The sequence below is a fragment of the Petromyzon marinus genome, chromosome 40 (genome assembly GCF_048934315.1).
Source record: "Petromyzon marinus isolate PM22_M1 ecotype Great Lakes invasive population chromosome 40, UKy_Petmar_22M1.pri1.0, whole genome shotgun sequence".
In the NCBI taxonomy this organism is placed as follows: Eukaryota; Metazoa; Chordata; class Hyperoartia; order Petromyzontiformes; family Petromyzontidae; genus Petromyzon; species Petromyzon marinus.
In genome coordinates, this window is record NC_133706.1 from 9,663,842 (window position 1) to 9,689,583 (window position 25,742).

Sequence of the window (25,742 nt, forward strand, 5' to 3'; positions counted from 1 at the left end):
TTCGCACAGATTTCAATTGCTTTACGCAAGCGAACACTGGAGCAGCCTCCAGCGAGCTGAGATTGTGTAAAGCCGGGGGGCAGATGTCGAGTTGAGACTTATTGGACGCCAGGGACTCTGGGGATCTGGAGCTTAGAGGTACTGGGACCCAACGTGGCGCGCCTGGGGATAATACGGTCCTGAGCAATGTTGGCAAGGGGTGACTTTTACTTATTTTTGAGCAATCGATGCGTCGTTACAGGATGGCCCAGTGGTAACACTTGTGCCTCGCAACAAGAACGACCTGGGTTCAATACCTGCCTCGGGGCAGCTGTGTGGAGTTTGTACGTTTCGTTCTGCATGGTTTTCCTCCGGATTCTCCAGTTTCCTCCCACAGCTAAAGATATAGAATGTGATTTGGTGTTGGCCAAACATCCTAATGTTGAATCATAGTGAAACAGTCTTCAGAATAGGAGTTGCTTTCCCTGGTTATGTAGAATTATCCTGAAACAGTCTTCAGACTAGGAGTGGCCTTCCCAGGTTATGTAGAATTATCCTGAAACAGTCTTCAGACTAGGAGTGGCTTTCCCTGGTTATGTAAAATTATCCTGAAAAAAGTCTCCAGACTAGGAGTGGCTTTCCCTGGTTATGTAGAATTATCCTGAAACAGTCTTCAGACTAGGAGTGGCTTTCCCTGGTTATGTAGAATTATCCTGAAAAAGTCTCCAGACTAGGAGTGGCCTTCCCAGGTTATGCAGAATTATCCTGAAAAAGTCTTCAGACTAGGAGTGGCCTTCCCTGGTTATGCAGAATTATCCTGAAAAAAGTCTCCAGACTAGGAGTGGCCTTCCCTGGTTATGTAGAATTATCCTGAAAAAAGTCTCCAGACTAGGAGTGGCCTTCCCTGGTTAGGTAGAATTATCCTGAAACAGTCTCCAGACTAGGAGTGGCCTTCCCTGGTTATGTAGAATTATCCTGAAACAGTCCTCAGACTAGGAGTGGCGTTCCCTGGTTATGTAGAATTATCCTGAAAAAGTCTCCAAACTAGGAGTGGGCTTCCCTGGTTATGTAGAATTATCCTGAAACAGTCTCCAGACTAGGAGTGGCTTTCCCTGGTTATGTAGAATTATCCTGAAACAGTCTTCAGATTAGGAGTGGCTTTCCCTGGTTATGTAGAATTATCCTGAAACAGTCTCCAGACTAGGAGTGGCTTTCCCTGGTTATGTAGAATTATTCTGAAACAGTCTTCAGACTAGGAGTGGCTTTCCCTGGTTATGTAGAATTATCCTGAAAAAATTCTCCAGACTAGGAATGGCCTTCCCTGGTTATGTAGAATTATCCTGAAACAGTCTCCAGACTAGGAGTGGCTTTCCCTGGTTATGTAGAATTATCCTGAAACAGTCTTCAGACTAGGAGTGGCTTTCCCTGGTTATGTAGAATTATCCTGAAACAGTCTTCAGACTAGGAGTAGTGGCTTTTCCCTGGTTAATAAGTTATTCTTAATAAGTTATTGTTAAACCGAGGTTTCCAAACGTTGCGAGTTGGTTGTCTCAGCCCATGCACCAATGACTGTAAACAACAACAAAAACCCCTCCATCACATTAAATGTGGGTGTTCATTTAATCTTCTAAATCCCAGCTTTGGGATTTAAACACTAAACATGTTCTGTTTGAATGCCAAACATTGGGCATGTCGCTGAGCATGTGAGAACCTCCGCCCCCTAGTGTGTGGATCAAACAAATTATATTTTAAGGGATATCAGAAATAGGTTCAAAGTGGACAACTTCTTTTGACACGACCGACCCTCGACGGTGCAATTTTAACAGCGATGTCAAAAAACAGAAAAGGAAAACCAAGGGCACTGTAGCCTCGCTGGCTTCTGCCACGACCACGGCAAAGCGAGCACACACATAAACACAGCCAAACTTTCCATGCGTGCATTGCAAGTGACGAGAATGTGGCAAAAAACACACACACAACGAAATAAATATACATGGAAGGAACTCAACACGGCTGCATCTCGTGACTTGCTTTTGTAAATTATGCCCGCACGTGCCCTTGTTATTGTGTATGGGGCTCAATATTTACTTGCAGGCACAGTGGAAGTTACAAGAAGCGAGTTGGGGGGCTTGTTAGTGGATAGGATGGTCCAGATGTCTTGTGACTCCCCCCCCCCCATTTACTTCTCGACAGCTTTATTTTAAAAGTAGGGTTTACTTAATATAGAGATGAATGTGCAAAGGGAACAAAAAACGTTAGGGGCCAATTAATTTGAAGGCACATGACAATATGGACCACCCTATGCAGTGACCGTGCGCCGTGTATCTACCTGTCTTTATCTAAAACGCAAACAGTTGCTGGATGGCGGAGTGATCGACACGTGAGGTTGCAGGCCAGGAGAAGATAGGGCTTGCTCGTGAAGTGCCTGCTCGAGGAATGCGAGGCCTGTGTACCCTTCTCGGCCCTCGCACTCGTTCTATATTTAACGCCCCCTCTATATACGTCCGTCTCGCGAGACGTGCTGCTGATGATGATGCTGCTGCTGCAAAAGCGCTTGCTGACTTTTTTCTTCCAGGAGGGCGTGTTGCTCATCCGTTTGCCACGAGCTTTTGAAGTCGAGCAGGGCCCTCTGAGAATTATTTAATTCCCTTACTCCGCACAATTGATTTCACGAATCACGTGAAAAGAAAATATTTGGGTCCAAAAATAATAAAAGCCTCGCCTCTGACTCGTGGTGTGCCGCTGTACGGAAAGTGATGGGCAGAGCCTCGTGATGCCATCGGCCGCATCCAACTTGGCCGTGCCTTGGAGATTTCCCACCTGGTAGCAGAATGTCAGGGAATCCACCAATTTTAAACTAATTGACCAGAGCAATCGACTTAATTGTCGAACGGTCCCAGCCCTACTTTGAAGAGTGCAGAGTTATGTCCCGTATGGTGCTATGTTGATAAAAAACAGATGTAACGTTCTTTGCCAATCGATGACACGGACACTTGTGGCGTCTAAGTAGCTATTATTCAAAGTGGTTATGCTGCTCTAGTGCACGAGGACGCTAACTCGCACCACAAACCCCAGAAGATCGATTCATAATATAATTTCCATACAGTGGGATTTATTTCATTTCGCAGAGGGCAATGTGGAAAAGCCATTGTTTTACCGTGCTATGCTCCCATGTCAATGCACCCCACCATCAGCCTGCCCTGACCAGCATGGTGAAGTATGGTCAAATAACCCCCGCGATCCGTAGGTGTTGGGGAGTGAGTTGACAAGAGGGCTGTGCGTGCACCTGTGTACAAACCGTAATACTAAGCGTGAGCCGAGGAAATTGTACATTCGTAATGTATACTGGTAGATTATATCAGTATGTGGACAGGCGCATTAATAATAGCCTTGCGCTATAAGAATGGCACGGATACCAAAAGTTGTAAATAATAATTAAAAAAATATTTTTGCGTTCCCCAACCTAATGACTCTGGCCAAATTGACGTCATTAACACCCCCCCCCCCCCCCCCATCATGCAACACGTGTACAAGCGTTTCACGGCGCCAATTATTGTTGTTTCAGTTCACGCTGGCGAGCCGAAGACGAATTCTCGCGACCAAATTTAGCAAATGCCTACAACTTTTCACTTGCAACAGCCTCGAGCATCATCAGGACAGTACTCGGGAATACAATCTAGGTATTCAGAATAACCGTGTTACCTGACCCGGCTATTTAAATAGGTGTAACGATCTTACAGGAGCAACTCATTAGATTTAAACTAGATATTAACCATTACAATTTACTACAAAAAAATCAGTTATCTTTGCCAATTATTAACAAATGCATGATTCATTTGAAACACTCATCCACGTAATTTAGTATCCTTTAGCATGATCCAAATGTAATTTTAACTGAAGCTTAAACTAAGTGTTAGAAATGTTATAATAGTCGACTATCGAATATTTCACATTAGTTAATATGTATCCAAGCCGCACCTAATTCTGAATTGTGATAAAATGATAATTTGGTAGATCTCCAACAAGAATAATAGGGGCCGTCCGTCCATAAATGACGTCACGCACCTGGGGGGGGGGGGGGTCAGACATGTGTGACGAGGGGGGGGGGGGGTTTGAGAAATGTGACGTCACATCAAAATGCGCAACTTTAAATAAATATAGACAACACGTTCTACTTAATTAAATAGACTTTTTAATAAATGTTTTCTCCTACAACATCAGAGTGCAGCGCCACATTAAATACGCACTACAATGACAATAGTTTAACGCGATTTGAAGTATGTTTTTTTTGGGGGGGGGGCAGAGCTTTGTGACGTCATATTTGAGGGGGGGGTCTGACTTTTTGTGACGCCGTGCGACGAGGGGGGGTCAAAAATCGTCCAAAATCGCGTGACGTCATTTATGGACGGCCCCATACCGTCACGTGAGTGTTGTGAATCGTCGTATCGTGCTAATGCCCCAGCCCTTTTGTTCGCGTTATTGAGAAGCCTAAACAACACTGAACAATCTCGATTTGAACACTGAACACTGAGCGAATGTTGTGTGGCCACGCAGCCACGCAAGCGGCCAAACGCAGCTCGAATTTTGGAGTCGTGGCCCCCTCCCTCCCCGGCGAGAATTCTGCTTACGTGCAAATGGCACCGGCCTGTGAAATTTGAAAGCCTTGCAATGTCCGCTGTGGAGCGTGCTAAATGTTGTTTTGCTCTGTCTGAGCTCTCTGGCCTCATTCAGCGCCCCGCGTTAAACCCCAAAAACGCGGCGCTTTACTACGGCGGGGTCGCAGCCAAAGGGGCCATCCACTTAGTCCGTACGCATGGTGGGGGGATGGGGGGGGGGTGAACCCAAATGCGTAGCTTGCGTATGGGGGGGGGGGGTCTACTGGCAATGTGCGTACGCATAGGAAACGGGGGGGGGGGGTGGTGTGAAGCGTCGATAATAATTTATCTACATTGGCCTTCAAACGAGTTAGATAGTCCGGCGGTGGACGATCTGTTTGCTTAAACACGTTAATATTATTAATCCTTGATGGTTTCTGCGTGGTTTAAATTTCGGCCGTTCTATAGGATTCTGGGGGGGGGGCGCGTCAGGCGTACGTACGCAGGTGGCGGGGGGGTGGTGTAAAAAGTCCGCGTGTGTACAGGGAGTGGTGGGGAGGGGTCAAGTTTGGACAGATTTTTGCGTACCTACTCAATGGATGGCACCAAATTGGTGACTGATATCGGGAAACTTGATTTGTCTGTTACAAATGTTGAGTTCATCACTGCGCCTGCTCAGTTGTCTCCTTTTCTTCTTCCCTGTGAAAGCTCGGAGGGAACAGGGTTTAACGTATAACGATAAGCAGACAATACACCTTCACATATCGGTCCCTCCACCTAATAAATAACAGTATTTTTACACATCCCACGGGGAGCTTTTGCCGCTGATGTGATGTGTAAAAGAGCTTTTTTTTACGTGGTGGGACAGATATAATGTGAAGCAGGCCTATTTCCCTGCTTATTTATGCTGTTACAGTCTCCACGGTGGCGCTCATGATTCAATCGTTAAATGTGGTTACTGAGATTTAACGTGGGGATTTTGAGAAGCCCCGTTGTGACACAACCAGAATCTTAAATAGCAAAACTTATTTGCGCTGCTCAGGCTGTGGTTTCCACCTCCTGAAGTACAAACAAGAAGGACATTCTGTGGAAAGAAGAATATCTCAAGATGACAGAAGAGGTGGATAACTATATGTTAATGCATCGTCCTTATTTATGTATTATAATACAACTGAAAAAAAAACCAGGGGCTGTTAATGTCCCTCGAAGATGGACAGATTTTTCAATAGGGTTACCTCAAAAAGAGGCCGTCCTGGGAAAACCAGAACAGGTGGCAACGCTATCTCTGACATTGGCCCTGTGGAAAAAAATAGAGTTGACTCGCTGTCCTCCCGTTCGTGGTGTTTAAATCAAACTCTGCTATTTATAATCAGTCAGTATTAATGAATTTCCTCCGTTATGGCAATCTGTGCCAGGAGTGGGATGAGAAACTAAATATTTTTAACGGAACTTACAAACGAAACAAAAGCGGAGCTCGACGTTGCTTCATGCATTACACTGATGCCTTTGTTGTCGAGACCCGGACCTTTGTGTGCTCACACTGTAGCTCAGGGAAATGCTGTAAGCGCGAATTGTTGTTCTGTGTCCAAGTTTCATTTGTGCATTTTTCTTAGTGTGGCGTGAAGAGAGCAAGTGTTGTATTTCCAAGTCCGTGTACAAATGCTTAATTACTAAGCAGCTGATACATTATAATCGTTAAAAAAGAGTACTATAATGTGACCTGATGTTGATATCTAAAACATTATTATTTTTAAAGATATTCACGGCAATATTTGCCAATGACTGATTATAATGTTTTCTGCATTACCACCATTCTAAACATACCTGCTAACTTAGTGTCGGTCAAAGTGACTTTGTGCTCAAATTAACTTTGATGTGATGCTCAAATTAACTTTGATGTGATGCTCATCTCCTGTTTAGAGCCTTGATCCAGTGGCGAAAATTCTAACATTCCTCTGATGGGGGCGAGTCTGCCCATAGGACAGCCGCCTTGGGATTCCCCATAATGTGGTACTTATTTAAAAATGGTGCCTATTTTTTTATTCCGGAGTGATGATGGGCTGAGTCATCCCTCAACCAGTGTTTGGCGTCCCAGGACCGGTTAAAATATTACTTGCAATTTATGTTAGCCATGGCTGGAAATTTAATTCAGGTTGCTTTGTCCATAGTGCATTGCATTTACCATTGTACCACTCCTCCACTTCCCAATCATAGTGTACAATTGAGTACTACTTAAATAAATTGTGAGTCATCTGAATGCCAACGATCCAATAGAAGTGAATTGTATAGCCCACTATAAATAGCCACACTGACCACAGTCACAAGTGACTGCGAGAAGACCTGTCAAGTAGAGTGTGGGGCCCCGGTTGGTAATTTCCCATTCTCCATCACCATTTACAAGTGCCTAGGGTTGTATCCAATGTTGGAATATTTAGCAAGCGCGTACTTTTGGATTTTTTTTGTATATTTGGTAAAGAGAACAGATCAAACTATTCGTCAGCAATGAAATATTGAAATAGGCTGAGAACTTTCTTGCGGTTTCTTTTTTTTGGGTTGGAGGACCTCCTGTAAAGTTGTACCCCCTCCTTTATCATCCTTCACAAGGCCTGAACGTAATAAGTAAAGCAAACGGTGCTCACAGAATAAAAATAAATCCCGGCACGGACTAATATATCTCGCCCGTGTGGCAGACAGCATGGTATTTTATATGGACACTGAAGGCCGTAATAATGATCAGCTGTTACCTTCAATCGCGGGCAAACACGCTTGCTGGCATCACGATGGTGTCATCCGGGTGATTTAAGTGTATCACATCGTGTTGCTGTTCCCACATTCAAGTACGCACACTTGCATTAAACCACAAAGTATGTTTACAAGCTATGAGTAAATCTTACTGCTTTGCCTTGAACTGAATGGTATGAGGAGCAGCAGTTGCATGATTTAAAGTGGCTTTCTAGTTAATTAGGACCGTAAATCGGATAAAAAGTAAATTTTCCACGTTTCTTGATAAGGGAGAAACGCTTATAAAAATACCACGCTATTGGATGTACGCACACCAACCGATTTTGAATTTACCCCGCAATGGTGATAGTGCATTTTTTTGCATATATGTCACACCACTGATTTATTCAATAAATAAGCCATGATTTCTAAAACTACAGGTTCAAAGTGACAGCCCATATTTTTTCTTGAGATAATATTGTTTTACTGTAAACTTGCCGAACTTATGCAACTGCCTATTCAGCGGTAAGTAAACCATTTAGCGGACAGCACTGTGTTTTCGAAGCTGAACTCGCAACTCGTCGCGGAATCCGTATGAAGCCCGTGGCCGTCAATGCAAGTGTTAATTCTCGCGGTCCACGCGTGGCTGGCTGCCGCCGCACCTTTTGCCAAGGCAGTGCTCGGCTAAATTAATGCAGGAATCCTCCGCAGCAGGACTTGTTTGACCGCCCCTTGTGTGGCAGACGGCGTGAATATTCCGTTACCCCGTGCCACGGACAGGTGCGGGGGCTGTAACCATATCGCCGTGAGAGCACTTCGTAGGCTGGACCCCACCTTGTTGCACCATCTGTACAGCACTAACATTGTGGCACTTGAGGTAGCTGAGAGGCTCGGAGGTCAGAGTGTGCGTGTGTGTTATCACAGGTGGCTAAAACTCTGGAATCGAACCTAGGGACCTCAGTGGTTCCAGCTCAGTGCCCAGAGACTGCTGAACCTTGTGGCAAACACAGCCAATATTCAAAATTATGGTCAGTCACAAATCGAAAATAACCCAAATTCTCAAAGATGAGTTGGCCAAGTGGCACGGAGGTCAGAGCACTGAGGTGGCGCCGCCAAGATCGAGGATTTTAAATTCCGGCAGCTGCCTATGGTTAAACAGAGTTCTTAAGTTGAAGTCAAGTGAGCTTACTGTCTGTGCCCGGTCACCAATGAAGAACAAAAAATCCCATCACATTAAATTTAGTTCTGCACCTAATTTGGCTAATTTTCCACAAAATATCAGTTTGACCGTTATGCAACCAATATTACTGCACAGGCCCTGCGGATGAGAAGCTGCTGTCCCCTGCTGTGTGGATCAGTGGTTACTTGAAGGGGTCTTGTAGGTAGTTCTGTGATATCCACTTCTTTGAGCCGTTTTCTCACACGAAGCGTTGTACTGCCGCCGATAGCACAATCGGGATAACATTGGGGGAAAAATTACAACACTTTTTTGGGGGAGAAAAACTAAGAGTTGTGGCCACCTGAATGTCAGTTATGGCCCTCCATTGATTGATTTTTTTTGCATGGACAACAGCCACGTTGAACTCTGTAGGCCCTGCATAGTTGAGCCCTGAATCAAGATTCCATCTCCATGATAAGACACGTCCTTCATACTGTCATTCGCGCTGATTACTTGAAAATGTATTGTCGTGCAATGCCAAGTTGGGGGCTCATTCTGATCTGTCAGAACCAGATGATGAGCTAGGTATGGCCTGCGACGATTGGTCTAGGGGAAAAAAATACACTTTAACCAAATGTATTAAAGTTCTCTGATTAAACCTCTCTCATCTCCATTACCAGTCGTTTCATTCTTTGAGTTTTGAAGTTGAGAATAGTTTTGTAAAATTATAGAAGAATCCAGGTAACATGATCCATAGAGATTGGGTTTTTTTGTCTGAATGGTTACTTGCAAAGTGCACATTAATTAATTATTGTCGAAAAATATTCATCCACTGTGCGTGACTTGCTAGTACCCGCTTGCACTCTAATCTGTGTTTTCCTTTGCAAGAAATATTTATATGTACTGTATGTATGTTGCACCTAGTTTGTACCGTAGGTAGTCAACCGCGCTAATCGGAGGTGCAGGGAAGGATAACAAACTAAACACAAGAAAGCATTTTAAGATAAATTAGTTTTCAATCGAGATTTAAAAGTGCATAGCTCCAATGGCTTCCAAATATTAGAAGGAAGAATGTTCCAGATTGCTGCAGAAGCGCATCTGAAAGTGCGCGATGCAGTGACCGTCTTCGATGGCCAGCCAAAATCCACTGTGAGGATGACCGAAGTTCACGTGATGGTTCATGCTCCTTAACGAGATCGGCAAGGTATTGTGGTTAATTTGTGGCAAGCACGTTGTGTGTAATAAGTGCGTGATTTTTACTCCCTTTAATTTTACTCCCTCTAACGTACCGACATTTCATGTCATGTCGATACGTTAAATGGATAAAAAAAAATTGTGAAAAAAATCCGCTTATCTCAGACGTATCCCGATGAAGTGCCTGTCGCCCATGGGATAGGATTAATACGAGTGTAAAACCCGCCATCTGTGTGGCGTTCTGCTCTTCGTTAGGACATGTTGAACCTCTTCATTGATAACCTTCGGTGTAATGATTGGTCACTCATTGCGTTTTGGCAATGTGATGTCAATGCTATCTGTAACAATCCAGAATCGCCACCAGTAGCTGTCAGCATGAGCTCAGCTGTGACATCTCAGACATCGGAGCTATTTTTTCCGGATGACTATAACTAGCACTGTACATGCATAATACATGAGTGCATGTTCAGCTCTGATAAGTCTCTTGAACTTTAGAAGTGTTAATTTTTACATTGGGTCCACCTATGGTACAGCTTTAAAAGCGTTTTTCATCAATCTTATCTGTTCAACAAAGAGAAGGAACATGCCAGAGAGGATGTCATCCATGGAGACGGAGTGATACAATCAGATCACGTGCACATTCAGCTTTCCAAAAGCACTCAAACGTGCTCTCGCCCACTCCTATCATTGTTTTATTTTGTTCACCTTGGTAATAAACAAAAGTAATGCACCGGTGTGCCTCAAGTAGATGTTTTTTCTTGTTGTTTATCTGCCTGACACATGGGTCAGAAACACCGTGGTCATCAAAGAAAAGTATAGAAAAATAACTGTAACGGGTGCAAAGAAGCGGGGAGAAGATGCAATCAACATGGGAGACGGAGGGAGCAACGCATGGTTTAGAGCAGGGGTCCCCAACCCCCGGTCCCGTGGCCTGTTAGGAACCGGACCGCACAGCAGGAGGTGAGAGCGGTGAGTCCGCGCGTGGCCCGCCCCCATTATTTTATTATTTACCACTTCCCTCTGCGCCTCTTTCCCACACTGCGCAACTCGTCTCAGTCACAGTGTTGGTAAGCCCACAAGCTAACCCCCTAGTAGCCACAATGAGTAACAAATAAACGTCGCTGGAGAGCTTCTTTGAAAAGGGGGAAAGACCCAATGATGAACCTCCCCCCCGGTCCGTGAAAAAATTGTCTTCCACGAAGCCGGTCCCTGGTGCCAAAAAGGTTGGGGACCGCTGGTTTAGAGGACATACACAGGTTTAATAACATCAAAACTATTCATACAGTAAAAGCAAGTGAGCTTGGGCAGGACACGTCGCTCCAAGTGATTATTGATGATGGTCAATAATAATAACAACGGTAGGGAAAGCCAAGGAAAATAACACATGCGAGAGCTCGTCGACTGAGGAGATGGAGCGATGAAATTAGTTCTTGCTGAGTGGATTATTGCATCGCGGGACAATGAGGGATGGCGGCGGCTTGGGAAGGCCTTCGTCCAGCAGTGGATTGATCCATGTCTGATAATGATGATCCATTCGCAAATATCCTGCCGTCTGCTGTTTCAGTCGGCACGCGTTTAGGTAATAGGCGTGAAAAGTTCAACTGTTACTTTGTAGGTCATGTGGAATTGATTGTAAAGAGAATGCCACTGCTGTAAGTTAAGTAGAAGTTGTTACCATTTACCTCCACCCTCTGGCGTTTTGATGAATTGTCCGTGATTTAAGGTCACGATTCAAATAAAGAAATTCGTAATTGATTCTTGGGTTAAATGCCACGTAATCATGTGGCCAAATGTATGTTGTGAAACCCTCCCTTTACGCGCCAACTCTTTTTTTGGGGTAGTATAGTAGCCACTAGTGGCTGAAAGGGTCATTTGAATCCATGACATATGACGCGTGTGAATAGATCGATGTTGGTTCTTGCGGACACTATTTGGGGCCTGCATGCCCGGCTTAAGAATCATCGTTTTTACTTCTCTGCTGTACGTGGCGGTAAGTTCACAAGAGTCTAACTTTGGAGGTTGCCAGTTCAATTTGATCTCCTAGCACGGGAGTAAATACGATGAGCAAGATTGTTTAAGTCCCCCTCCATCCTCTGCCCCCTCCCCCGTATACTATCCACCCAGCAGTATAAATGGGCCCACTACAGTCTATTGGCAGATCGTGTGCGGTGAGTTAAACTGTAGGGGGTACTCCAACCTCCATCAAGATATCTTGCCAACATGGAAGAGGAGGCCAAATGCCCTTGGGAGGTGGGGTTGGGTGCTCTCTCGATCCCCCTATAGTCGAGGCCTTTCCGCCAGCATTGGCGTGAGCGAGCATTTACAGGGATGCGCCTTTACCACCATCGAGTGCCATGTTCAGCAAATGCGCGAGATCTCCAATGCACAACACGTCGAAGGCTCTCTGCACACACAGACGAAAAGCAAAGTTCCCAGCCAAGCGGGGGAGACTTACCGGAGTCCACCGGTGCAGCAGGTGCACGTTGTGTGGCACGTTGCTGGCACGTTGCTGGCACGTTTCTGGCGTTCTCGGCCTGTTTGCCCGCCCCCTGGGCCAGGTGGCTTCTCGTTTGAAGTGCCCTAACGGCAACGGTGGACGCGACCCAACCCAAGGGTTCGGCCCCAAAAAAGATTAAAACCATTGTACCGCTCAAGTTGAGGTCTCCGAGGAATGCGCAGCAATACGGATTATTTATTTAGCTTTTTTTTATTGCCGCTGTTGTGACAGCCAGAATGGCTTTTGTTCGTATTTTTTGTTTTAAAACGCGGTTGCTGAGCACAGGTCCAAAGCCCCAAAATACCAAATGCCGAGCAACAAACAGTACTCTGGTTTAACAATCTGTCGTTTCCAAAACATCGGTTTGTTTACCACTCAGGTTTTTGCAGTGCTGTATTGTTGAACTGCAACTGATGTGAAATTATTTTAATAGGCATGATTGAATTGGGCGACACTCAGAGTGTAGCGGTATCTCGCTGTACAAAAACCACGAAAGAATAGTGAAGGGTAATTTATTATTGAAAATGGAGAGATACAAGCAGTACCACGTGAGCATTGTCAGGAAAATGGCATGAAAGCTCTTTTCCAAGAGCTTTGGCCACTGAACCCGGTGAGACAGGTTACTGTCTGAATTGAGGTCAATGAAATGTGATTAACCCGTTTAATAAAAAAAAAAGTATTATCTTACAATCACTGAGGAACCACAGACAAGCTGGCAGGCAGCCAGGCTGTGAGCCTGCACCAACAATTGCCCCAGCTCTGCAGTCCTCTATATATTAAACATATTTTTCTGCGAATGAATGAGTGTTTTACATGTGGGAGGAAATCGGAGTACCTGTACAAAACTCACACTTGTTTGGGGGACACAATGAAGCTCGCAGAGAAGGGACGGGTGATATTTGTCTGCGTTTGCTGCACTGCCTTCTGGCAAGCCATGTTATGGCACCTCGACGTACGGCAAACATCGGCGCTCGCTAACAGCACTTGCCACAACAGTTGCGCCCAATCACACAAGCCCGCAATATTGTACCCCAATCTTGCAACCCCGAGTCCTGCAGTGATCCGTGTGCGATGTTATTTTTTTTCGTAGCCATCTGCTATCTGCTCGCAAGCTGCCTCTCCCCCCACTCCGTGTGTAGAATTACCAAGACATTAAATTGCATCAGGCTGTTGAGGTGGCCAGGTGGCTCATACTTCGAAGTGCCAAACCAGCACTGCTGAGATCCTGGGTTTTGAATCCAGGTTTTACACACCAATGACCACTAGGCTACCGCTCCACCAGTCGACAAACCTCCACCCTCAAAACGCGCCACACACAGCCAACACGCCTCTCACGCCAACACCACGCACTCTGGAATAATCTTACGTGCGTAAATTGAAAAGTGCAACATTTCTTGAATTGAGCATGGTTATAAGGACTCAGGACACGTGATGTCGGGATGGATTCCCACATTCGAGCAGCGTGAGGAAAGAAGCAGAAAGAGAAGCGTTTTGACCTGCGGTACGGTGGTCGAAGTCAGAATGGAACAGTCGAACTGGTAGGCTGAGTCCTCAACAGAGGTGGTGGAATAATTGGTTAAAGTCCATCGCAACGGTCACTATGGTCGTAGCGATAGACGAGTTATACGTAGGTAACTGGTCGCCGGTGAGCGAGCAAATGACTGGAGTGAATCCGTCGGTGCTGGATCATGAACCACTACGGCTGCTGCTCTCTGTTGAATTTGGGTGCTGCGCTCCAGATACAACAACAGGATCTCAACTCTTGGCCGAAATCGTTCTTTGCGCTGAATAATTGTTCAGAGTTTAAAGAAGGCTTTTGGCAAGGGTCGGGAGGAAACCAAGCTCGCCTTGCTCGTTAACTAACTTGCTCATTAATTAACTTGCTCATTAATTAACTTGCTCATTAATTAACTTGCTCGCGTCTCTTTTTGCCTCTCCAACAGAGCACCTCCAGCGGTTGCCTCCAGCACTCCTCCCGTGCGTGGCCGAGGGCGGTAGAGACGTGACCGGCAGGCCGTCTCTGTATTTCTGATTCCGGTCGCCGGCCGGCCTCTCGCTCGCTCGCCGTGAGGAGGAGGAGTTGTCGTAGCGGTGGTAGTGGTGGTAGTGGTACCTGGAGTCACCATGGCGACGTCGCTGCTCAAGAACATGGAGAAGTACCGTGACGTGGACGAGGACCAGCTGCTCGGGGACCTCACGGAGGACGAGCTCCAGCGGCTCACGGACGAGCTCGAGGAGATGGACCCGGAGGTGACGACCCTCTCGGGCCCCCCCGCCACCCCCCCTCCTGGGCTCCACCCCCCCGACCCCCACGACTCATATGCCAAATAAATAATAAAAATAGCAATTATTTGTTTTTGAAGTAGCGCCTACTACACCGGGCCGTCTTCACAGCGCTTTACGAGCAACAAGCGACTTAACATTGCTGCTCATCTCAACACATTTGAAAGGGCACCCCCAGTGGCAGCTGTCACTGTGGGCACAAGGTGACCCGGCAGCACCTGGCCTGCAAACGGAGTCATTGTCCGCCCAAAGGGGCTGATGATGGCTATGGTTTAGTCCCAGCCGGGTGAATCTGCCGGTTAAATTCTTTAACCCCGAGGCCAACCCACAACGGCCTGCTCTTGCCAATGCCGCCAGAGGATCTTGAACGTCCACGCTCTTTAGAGTTGCACAACCCCAGAAGTAACTTTGTGGCTGCGTAAATTTCGTTTTTATTCTTACGCTTGTTTATCCAGTAAAGCCTCACTGAGTCTCAAGACTCCTCTTCAGGAGGGTCCTGCAAAGTGTTTGCAGTAGGCATGTGTGTGTGTGTGGGGCGATGATTGTGATGTATAATCCCGACCGAGTAGTTTTGCAGGTGTCTTCAGCGTCGGGACGGTTGGCCCAATGCCGGTGGTGTTGTGTGTGCGTCTTTTAATTGATTTACCGCGCTTGGGAAACGCGTGCCTTCAGAACGTAGGCCTGCCCGCGGGCATGCGACAGAAAGACCAGACCAAGAAGGAGCCGACGGGGCCGTTCAAGCGGGACGATCTCCTCGCTCACCTGGAGAAGGAGGCCAAGGAGGTGGAGGACAAGGAGGATCTGGTGCCCTTTACCGGAGAGAAAAAAGGTAGCTCGTTCTCCGCTTCACCCACACCCTGGGGTTTTTATATTCAGTGAGCATCACCCGTTGTGACATATGCACCAGAGAGGTTGATCATTCATGAAGGAAAATTGAACATATAATTCAACGTTACTTTAGTTCAACCGCGTGTGTGTGACTTCATCACCGCTTGTTGCGTGTTTCTTCCCGCAGGCCAGTGCAATGTGTTTCGGCTCATTGATCATGAATGTTGTTTTCTGGTGGTTTTACTTTCAAAGCTGGAAGTGATTGCCTGAGCACTGAGGCGGAGTTCATCTCCTGTTTATAGCCATGCGCCAGCGGTGTAAATTCCACATTCCTTCGATGGGGGCGAGTCTGACTCGTGTTGCTTATACCAGAACTGCGCTTCAATAAGGAGTGCTTGAAAAATCACACCTCTCTCTTGAACTTGGCGTGACTTCAACGCTTTTGAAAGTACGCGACGGCTGCACGAATGAAAGGCGCGAGCTCGAGAACGATCCGTGCGCGCCACATGGCGCTGGGGAAACTCGCTTCCATCAACGTGCCGGGAGCCGCAATGTTGCGTTAAAAATGACCTTGTTTCGAATCGCCGTTTTCATTCAGCTTTGTAGACTCCTCGTTGTGACCAGAACGCCCGAACGCCTTTCTTGGTCACCGCCGCATTTTCTCGCGCATTCTTGGCGTGCTTCCAACCGGCCGACCAAGTGGTTTTCTGCAGTCTATTAGTGATAATATTTACCGTACAGTGCTTCAAATTATCAACAAGCCGTTTTTTTTTATCCCTCCCCCGAAGAGATAACATTTACTGCTGGCTGGAGCTCTTGACGGGCAGTTTGTAAATTGGCGTTAATGCGTATCTGGTTTTTGTTGTGGAGTGCTTGGAGTTACTGACCGACCAAATCACCCGGAATGCGACCATCAAATCATGGAAGCGAGGCAGGGTTGAGCCCGGACAACGCTAGGATGGGTGACCGCCGTGTACAAACAGGTTGCCATAGTGACTGCGGGGCCACACGGTGGGCAGCAGAGGGTAGTGCGGCAAAATCCGTTGTACTGCACTCTCGTGTTCTCTCACGTCCCCCACCCCCGCGTTCACTGACCCGCACTAACCAGGGTGGTGAAGTATGGTCAAATAACCCCTACGACCCGCGTGGTGTGGGGAGGTTCATCGAGCAGTGGGTTGATAGTGTGCAGTGCATCTATACTAAGTGTGCACAATGGCTTCCATATATAGTGGTATCCACTTATAGATATCCAACTAAATTAAAAGGAAAAATTATACAATTACAATGAGTGATTGAGGGCTGTGAAGCATGGAAACCTGTGCGTGCGACAGTTCCCTCAGGCCCTCCGCTGTTTGCTCTGCTTTGCTTTACATTTTTAAGTGAATCCGTGTCACAGGATTTGCGATGCAATCTGCGAATCAATTTCCTTAGGCCGTGGCGCATTGCCACACTTCTCCTGGGATAGAGGCCACGTGCGTGTGTGTGTGCGCGAGAGGGAGAGAGACGGCTCCATGAATCTCCATGCATGCTACCCACCTCCCTTCTCTGTTACTCTTGTCAGACACAGAAAAGCCCTTGCCCTTCACGATATCCATCCAAGAGGCGGTGGTGGCGTGCACCATTTTAATGAATTATACATTTCATCGTGCGTTTGACCGGGTGTGATATTCCTTGCATGAATGCATACTGCACAAGTTATTACCGCACCGCCCGAGTTGACGATCGGACGACCGTTTGGCGAAAATTTGCCCACGTTACAAATAGTTTAACAAATGATCATGATCGATTAAAATGCCATGACATGTCAGCAGGATCATTTCACATAACTGGGGCATGCGTCAATGGGTCGCCCCTGTACAGTGTTTGCGGGGAAACATCCCAGCGCTGACAGCGGTGGCTGCCAGTGCGAGCGTGTTGCTCATACTGCTTGGCACGAGCCTTAATCCACCGCGGCGTGACGCCTGTCACCGGCGTGGTGCCGTGTGCGGCGAAATGCCCGAGGTTGATGGGGTTTGATCTGTCTTCAGGACACTGGAAACGCACCCATGTTAGGCTCCGTGTCTCTTTGCCGCAATCGGTCTGCACTACTCATGTGAACCGTGCCTGACGTCGCCTGCCAGGGTTGGGTGGGGGGGGGTGGCGCCTTCCCTACATGGCCCTTATTTAGACTCGGCGGTTTAAATGTCACCCCCGTATCCATCATTCATTTTTATATATGCCATGATCGTGCAGCGTTACTAATAACTGGGGTATTTTTTTTTCTTTCTCTTCTATGAGGCATTTTAATCTAATAGTTTCCTGGACCATTGTGTTTTAATTATATTTTTTTGTTTTTTCATTTATTGGAATACTTAACCCCAAAACGTTGCTGCGATTTAATCTCACGATTCAAGAATCGATTCTTTACAACATTTTCATTCATTCCTCAGGCACTATTCTTGAAGTATATATTGTATTGGGGTCCCATGGTGTATAGTGCAGTCTCTTCACTATTATTCACTCCCATCTCTCTGGCCTTTCTGTGTGCTATGAAGAAGGGCAGTGCCCAAACTCTTGGCTATTATATGTAAATATATTTCCTTTTAAGGCAGTGTCATAGTTTATAATTAATAGAGTTGTGTAGTTTTAAGAAAAAAATGTCCATGCATTTTTGTGGCATGTGGTTGAGTTAGAAATTATTGTAACTGACAGTAACATGGAGTTGGTTCTCTGCCTTGCGGAATGTTGGCAACCTGCGCAGAATTCTCAAATCCACAATTCTGAGGGACTAAAACAATTTATAGGAATAATAATAATTTACAGCCCTTTGTCAATCCATTGCTGGATGAAGACCTCTCCAAACAGTGTCAGTCATGTTAGTCGTTTGACCATACTTCATCACACTGCTCAGTGCATGTCAGGGATCACTTGCCATTTAAAAATCATGAAGATCACACTCCTCCTTCTCCTTCCACATTGAGGACTCGGCCTTCCAGACTCACTCTTAAATGTGACCCTTACTATCTTCAACCATCACACTGCAGGTCACAACATTTCTCTTTCTATTTTAACTAATTCTACATTTTTCTTCTTAACCAAGTAAAGTGACCTGGCCACAAATGATAGTCCAATGCAGTGGCTTATCATGTGGACATTTATAGCTGCCAAATACTCTAAACGTACGTTTCTGAATGTGCTTTTTTCTGCGTCTTTTCTCACTCTGCTCGACTTTGGAGCTTCCTTCCATCGTCTTTTTTCCCAACTTTTCATAAAAGCCTTGCTCAATTCAAGAAATGTGTTACCTCTTATCTATTCCACTCTCAGTGTGACGGTTTATGGCTGGTTGATTGACATTTTGGGCCTTGGGGCCTGTTCTAAGCAACCGTGATAAAATGATATGAATACGATAGAAGTATTTACGTTTATTGCATTCCATCTTGGTCAAGGAAATATCAGCATAGGCAGGAATCAAACATGTCAGCATGCATCTCATTATCTTACCAGCTGTGTCGGGCACATCTCTAAGCGAGCTAAAAGCTCACCCCCTTCCGTGTCCCGGTAGCCGGCTGAACTGAAATACGTCATGTGTGCGTGGCACTGTGACCACCGTCCCATGCGTGTGCGTGTGTACCCGGCCCAGGCAAGGCGTACATTGCGCCGGATAAGCCCTACCACCCGCTCGACGACAAGGTCACGCTGGAGCCAGAACTGGAGGAGGCCCTCTCAAGCGCCTCGGAGGCCGAGATCTGTGACATTGCAGGTTCGCCGCGTGTGCTTGGCCACCGTTGTCAAAAATGTAGTCGACTGTGAATAGAATACTTCGACTAAAATTTAGACTGGTGCTCACAGGCCTGTCCATGGCTCTCTTCCATCCATCCGTGGGCCGCTTTAGCGCGCTGGAAACTAACGTGTGTGCCACGCGTGCTGTGCGTGCTGTGCGTGCTGCGCGCAGCCATCCTGGGGATGTACACGCTCATGAGTAACAAGCAGTACTATGAGGCCCTTGGGAGCAGCACCATCGTCAACAAGGAGGGCCTCAACAGTGAGTGAACAGCGCCCCCCTCCCCCCACCACCGGTGGTACTTGTATTCATGTTGCGCCCGCAACCCAATGTAACGTCTGCAAGCGCAGTTTTCTTGTAAGCCTAGGGGATTCCCGAACGGCAGCTGTCTCTGTGCGGCACAAGGTGACTCGGCACCAGCCTACAAGCTGGTGCCGAGTGGGCGTTAGTCTGCCAGTAGGGGGGGGGGGTGGGCAACGGTTGCTAGGTGTTACTCCATTTGATTAATCTGCGGTAATATTTCGGAATTTGCCAATTTTGGAGAATGACGCCGCATGCGTTGAATTCCAAATACGATTGAAAACATTAATGTATGTATGTTGAAATTCTTTCACGCTGTACGTAGCTAACCATGCTAATAGGAAACGCTAAATGTATTAGCCCTTCTGTAAGTCTGTAGCGGGATTGGGGGGGGTAGGGGAGGGGGTGGGTGGCGATAGCTCCTGTAAAGATGATTTAATATAACTCAAATTTTAGTCTCAAAGTGCGACTGTCATCATCATCATCATGATCACATCTTTTCTACCGCATTGCAAAGGTCTTTTCTCAAATCGGTTGCTCACATACCTGCCCCGCGGCCACAGGTGTGGTTAAACCGGACGAGTACAAGTCGGTCCCGGACGAGCCCCCAAACCCCACCGACGTGGACACCACCCTCGAGAAGGTGAAGAGCAACGACTCGAGCGTGGATGAGATCAACCTCAACAATATCCAGGTGAGCAGGGCACACGTCCTGAACTACTAAACTAAAAACTATTTTAAATGCTTTACCGGGTAAAGCCCCCACTGCGATTCTGTATAGCTCTTTTTCAGAAGTGACCTGACCATCAAGAAATGATAGCTCAATAAAGTGGCTTATCACGGAGGAAATGTATAGCAGCCTAATACTCTAAATGCATTGTTGAGGGGAAAACCGGAGGACCCGGAGAAAAATACAGGCGACTACGGGGAGAGAGAATATGAAAACTCCAAATATACAGGTGTGAGGATCGGGATCGAACCCATGATCTTCTGCATACCAAGCGACGTAGTTAACATCTCGCCACATAAACGTCCGTCGGAACGCTCATCACGACGCAAGATTGACACGCCGTCTCTCTCTCTCAGCAAGCCGATGACGTCCCACTGCTTGGCGTGCATTTCTCCCCAATTGTTTCCCACTCTTCATGACCTCTTGCCACCTGCATCGAGTGCCCCTCCTCCAGATCTTCTGATCTCGTTCCGCCATGCCATTTTCGGTTTATTACAACCACTATTTATGGTAAGGACTCATCCCATAGACTCGCCTCCTACCTACCTAACCGCTCCCAACTCATCTCGCTCTACTCAGCACCACACAGCTCTCTCAGCAATTGTAGTTTTCTGTCCCCAGTCAGTGTTCGACCAGTGAGCGTTCACCTGTTCTCCCCTGCTGTCCCCATTGTCTGAGATTCTCCTCTTCCCAGCCTTGAGTGATGTCGACTCCCTGCCTGTTGCAGGCTCAGGACTGTCCTTTATTGTCCATCTGCCAAGGACTGACTGCCTCTCTTTATAAAACAATAAAAAAAAGATGCCCACGGCTGTGTACAAGCGTCTTGGGACGCAGTCACGTTAAAGACGCTGTAAAGACACGTGTGTTGTATAAGATTTTCTCTCGCGTCACGTTGACGCGCGCGGTGGGATTTCCGTGCCGCGCCCTTCCTGCGTTCGCCGTCAAGCGCGGCATGGAGAGCCGCCTCCTGTCAGGCTCCTGCGGTTTGGCGCGAGGATAGCGAGCGGACAAAACGAAAGCGCTCAGTCGATCGTCACTCTGCCCCGCGTGTCTCCCTTTGCAGAATATCCCGGTGCACGTGCTGAAAGAGTACGCAGAGGCCCTGAAAGACAACACCCACGTCAAAAAGTTCAGCATCGTGGCCACAAAAAGCAATGACCCTGTGGCGTTCGTAAGTGCCCTCCCCACTCATCAACCCATGAACGTTGCGTCGATATTAATGCTAGTTCCCTGTTGACTCCTGTATTAAAGTACTTAAAAAAGATTCCATGCTGTTATGAAAAAAAAAGGTTTTATGTCGAGCACTGCGACAGTTAACTCGATTATACAATGGCAGCTTGCCTTGGTTGTGGATTAGCCTTGCTTATTAATTGCTCCTCACTCGTTGCGGTCATTGACTCGAAATAACTGCAAATGTCTGCAAGTAATCGTTAAAGCGTGGTTTCAACGATTCACTTAAAACTCAAATTTGTATATTTTTTCCCCCCAATGTGCGATGATTTTTTGTGCGTAATGTGATTTATGCATTGTCGCATTTAATAATGTGGGTTTTTTGCTTTGATTATTTTCAATTTATTTGAATTTAATTTTACTATTTTTTAATTGTGGTTTTTGGTTTTATTATTTTTTATTAATTTAAAAAAATATATTTTTCTATCTACATGACTTTACCGAAAGAACCAAGAATAATAATGATTCCATTCGAAGTCTTTGAAACCCGTTCTACAAAGGTCATCAATAAATACATTGTATTGTCTAGTTTCCACTGCACAAACCAAGCCGTGCTGGGGACATGTCGAGCCTGCCCAGTGTGGCTTGGTTAGGCACCAGGTTCTTTTTCCACTGCGGAAGCAGAGCCGTGCCACTGACGTCACGCAATTAACAAGTCGAGACACGTTAGATTACAAAACTAAAAACTATTTCAACACATTTTTTTATTTCACCAAAGTAAGGCCCACTAAGCCATATTGCTCTTTTTCAGAAGTGACCTGATCACAAATGATAGCTCAACGAGATGTGGCTTATCATGTGGAAATTTACATCAGCCAAATACTCTAGATGCACGTTTCTAAATGTGGAGGGCAAAAACCAGAGAACCCAGAAAAGAATCCACGTGACCACAGGGAGAACATGCAAACTCCCAAAAATACAGGCGACAGGGTCGGGATCAAACCCACGACCTCCTGTATACCAGGCGAGGTAGTTAATATCTTGCCACCATGGTACCCCGAAGGTTACGCTGTCCTCACAGTGCACTGACTGAAGTCACACGCAATGAGTGTCTCATTATCCCCACCCCTAGCCTGACCCAAATTTAAACGTCACGCGAGGACCAAACGTACAATGGTTTGGTTTCTGCGATCGGCACGGCAAATAGACAGTGGAAAACCATCTGTATTGTGGTGACGCAGCGCTGGCTTGGCTCGGATGTACCAGTGGAAAAAGGGTATGAATGTGCTAGGGTGAGGTGTGTAGCAGGATGGGCTGTGTGTGTGTGTGTGTGGCTACCTCAGGGCTGGCTGCGACTGCGCTCTTTCTGCTAGAAGTGAGCGAGTGACCCCTTCGCCCTTCTCCGTGCAGGCCCTCGCCGAGGCGCTCGCAGTGAACCGCTCCCTCAAGAGCCTCAATCTGGAGTCCAACTTCATGACGGGCGCCGGCATCTTGGCTATCGTCGAGTCTCTCAAGGACAACGACAGCCTCACTGAGCTGAAGATCGACAACCAGGTAGGTGAGAAGGAGCGTTCGTTCGTGACTCCAGCCGTCACCTATGCGAGTCCTCTTTCGGAAACCATTTAAACTAAAATATGCTGTAATATTTTCCTCAATTTGACCCCATTTGCACATTGCGCGTAAGAGAAAGGCCCAAAGGAGTGGATATCACAGAGCTGCCTCTTGAGAGCCCTTCAAGTGACCTGGTCCACACAATAGAGGGCAGCACTTTCTTTGCAACCCGCTCTGCCACATAAGAGTAATGTTTGTAACGTGCCTTGCAAAGCAATGTCAATTATCCATAGCTGTAATATAGCCCAAATTAAGTGCAACGTAAATTTTAACGTGATGGTTTTTACGTGCAATTCTGACCCCAAGAGCCACATGGCAACCACATATTTGAGAATTTTGAGTTAATCTGAAAATATATTAAAAATTATGGATTTTGGACTTTGTCAGGAGGCTCAGCGAGCCCTGGGCAGTGAGCTGGGACTGCTGTGGTCCTGGGTTCGAATCTGGATTTTAGCCACTTGTGATTAAGTCCGTTTTTAAAGTGTGGTGAGTTGATGGTCTCAGATTGGTGACCAATTAATACAAACCCCATAATATTAAATGTGGCGTGTCAGTTCAGCTTAATTCCAGCTCTGAGATTATCAATTCACTTTCCTTTCCATATGATGAATAATTTGTGCAGTTAATTTAAAAGTCGTCTCATGGATTTCCCCGGTTTCGCGCTAATGGATTTCTATAGTTTTGCGTATCCCCCCCTTTTTTTTCCTTGGCATTTTCCTCCATTTTTTTCTTCAACCTGCTTTTAGTGGTATCGTAAAACTTGTCCTTTAAAAATAAAAATTTCCCCTCCACGTGCGGCGCACAGTCCATTACAACGTTAGTATCAGTCAGACTCCAGAAGAGACGAGTGGGTATGAAGCCTCACCTTTGTAGACTATGAAAAGGCATTTGATTTATTGGAAACTGATGGAGACTTCCAAGCTCTCACAAAGACCATTATAAAAATAATCATATAGAAATTATCCAAACCACTTATACAGATGGAACCGCTACACTGACATTCTGTGGACAAAGTAACAAAAATACAAATCAGATAGTCCGCTCGTTCCTAACAACCCTGTCGTGTGCAGGGCGCGATTGGTTACAGGAGACATTTAGGAGTTGTATTGGCAGAGGTGTGAAAATTACATGGTCTGTGTGTGTTCACCTGACGTGATCTTACATTTGGAGCCATATCAAACACCGTGTAAGTGACAAAAACACAGTACAACAGTGACCCTGGGCAGCGTACGCGTCATTGAATATTGTGAGTGAATCACATTGGCTATGTTGGACGAAGTGCATCGGGAGAATGTTACAAGAGTTAATACGAGTGTTGAGATCGGTGCGGCGCGTGTAGAGGCTTGGATATTATATTTAGCTTTCTGTATAATTTCTCCCGATTAATTTCGTGGGGCATCTATAAATGGATCGCCCTATACGAGTGTCATCATTTTTTTTAAACCATAAAACGGTTCATGGTTCAGAGCGCTGATCTGCCATCGCCAAGATTCAGGGTTCAAATCCAGGCATTTGCCCTTGAATTCTCAGGCGTGGCGAATTGACGGTCTCCCTGCGATCACCAATGACTGCGCCGAAATAAAAAACACCCCATCACATTCAATTTGAGCCTGCACTTAATTGCCTACATTACAGCTCTGAAAATAACAAAAAAGTGCGGTTTGATCGTCGTGCAACGAACGTTGCCCTCTTATGCAGAGCAGCTGGGAAAGTGTTGACCTCTCGTGTGACTGGACCAGAGGTCACTTTCAGGGCTCGCAGAGGTAGCTCCTGCGATATCCGCTTCCGTGGGTCATCGTTGCACTACTCCGCAAATTGGAAGGGAAAGGAAAACAAACGAAACAAAAACTCAGAAAGGGCTGACGAGTTTCGTTCGGGCTACGTTGTTGACATTTTCAGCGGCAGCAGCTGGGCAACCAGGTGGAGATGCGGATCGCCGAGATGCTGGAGGGAAACCAGACCCTGCTGAAGTTTGGCTACCACTTCATGCAGCAGGGCCCACGCACGCGCGCCTCCATGGCCATCACCAAGAACAACGACCTGGGTGAGAAGCCACGCTCCCATCGCAGAATTTACAGCCGGGTCGATTAGTCAACGCACTCAATCCTCCCCGTCCAGTCCCTTTGCGGTGGCGAGATGTTATCTCTCTCGGCTGGTATGTAGGAGGTCGTGGGTTCGGTCCCGACCCTGATGCCTGCTGTATATTTGGAGTTTGCGTGTTCCCCCCATGGTCACCTGGATTTTTCTCCGGGTCCTCCGGTTTTCCCTCCACATGCAGAAATTCCCGCATGATAAGCCACTTGGTTGAGCTATAATTTGTGGCCAGGTCGCTTCTGAGCTTTACCTGGTAAATAAAATAGTTTCTAAATATCATCATTAGACCTCCTTTGCCAGTACCAAAATGTAATAATAGGGTTTTTCCTCTTTTTTCTGGCAACAAAACTGAAACCTTATTACAAGGATTAATGTCTGCATTAACCACAATACTTGCAGTCAAAATGCAAACAAAAAACATACTATGATAATATATGCAATGTCCTTGAAACTGATTGGTCCACACCAAGGGACTGCTTTCTTTGCCGTCCCTTGGTGTGGACCGTCCCTTGGTGTGGACCAATCAGTTTCAAGGACAATGCATATATTACCATAGTATGTTTTTTGTTTGCATTTTGACTGCAGGTATTGTGGTTAATGCAGACATGAATCCTTGTAATAAGGTTTCAGTTTTGTTGCCAGAAAAAAGGGGAAAACCCTATTATTAGTTTCTAGATAGTTTATCTGAGTCTAAAAGCATTCCACAGCAGCAGCAGTAGTCTTTCACTGTTGTCGATCATCGTGGTATCCCATCTGTTGCTCTTTCTACGCCATTCCTCATCCTCCACTCCATCAGTCCATCTTTTTTTTTAGGCGTCCTC

General features: G+C 46.4%; 1 protein-coding gene across 1 annotated transcript in view; it reads left to right on the forward strand.

The window, feature by feature from the left end:
* The window catches only part of LOC116950604 (tropomodulin-1-like), a 29,949-nt gene that overhangs the window by 890 nt on the left and 3,317 nt on the right, over positions 1–25,742 (forward strand). Inside the window, exons 2-9 of the mRNA XM_032968509.2 lie at positions 14,089–14,395; positions 15,101–15,257; positions 18,876–18,995; positions 19,188–19,277; positions 19,880–20,010; positions 21,110–21,217; positions 22,627–22,770; positions 24,727–24,871. Coding sequence (XP_032824400.1) covers positions 14,270–14,395; positions 15,101–15,257; positions 18,876–18,995; positions 19,188–19,277; positions 19,880–20,010; positions 21,110–21,217; positions 22,627–22,770; positions 24,727–24,871 — 1,021 coding nt within the window. The 5' untranslated portion in view covers positions 14,089–14,269. The remainder of the gene's footprint in view (positions 1–14,088; positions 14,396–15,100; positions 15,258–18,875; positions 18,996–19,187; positions 19,278–19,879; positions 20,011–21,109; positions 21,218–22,626; positions 22,771–24,726; positions 24,872–25,742) is intronic.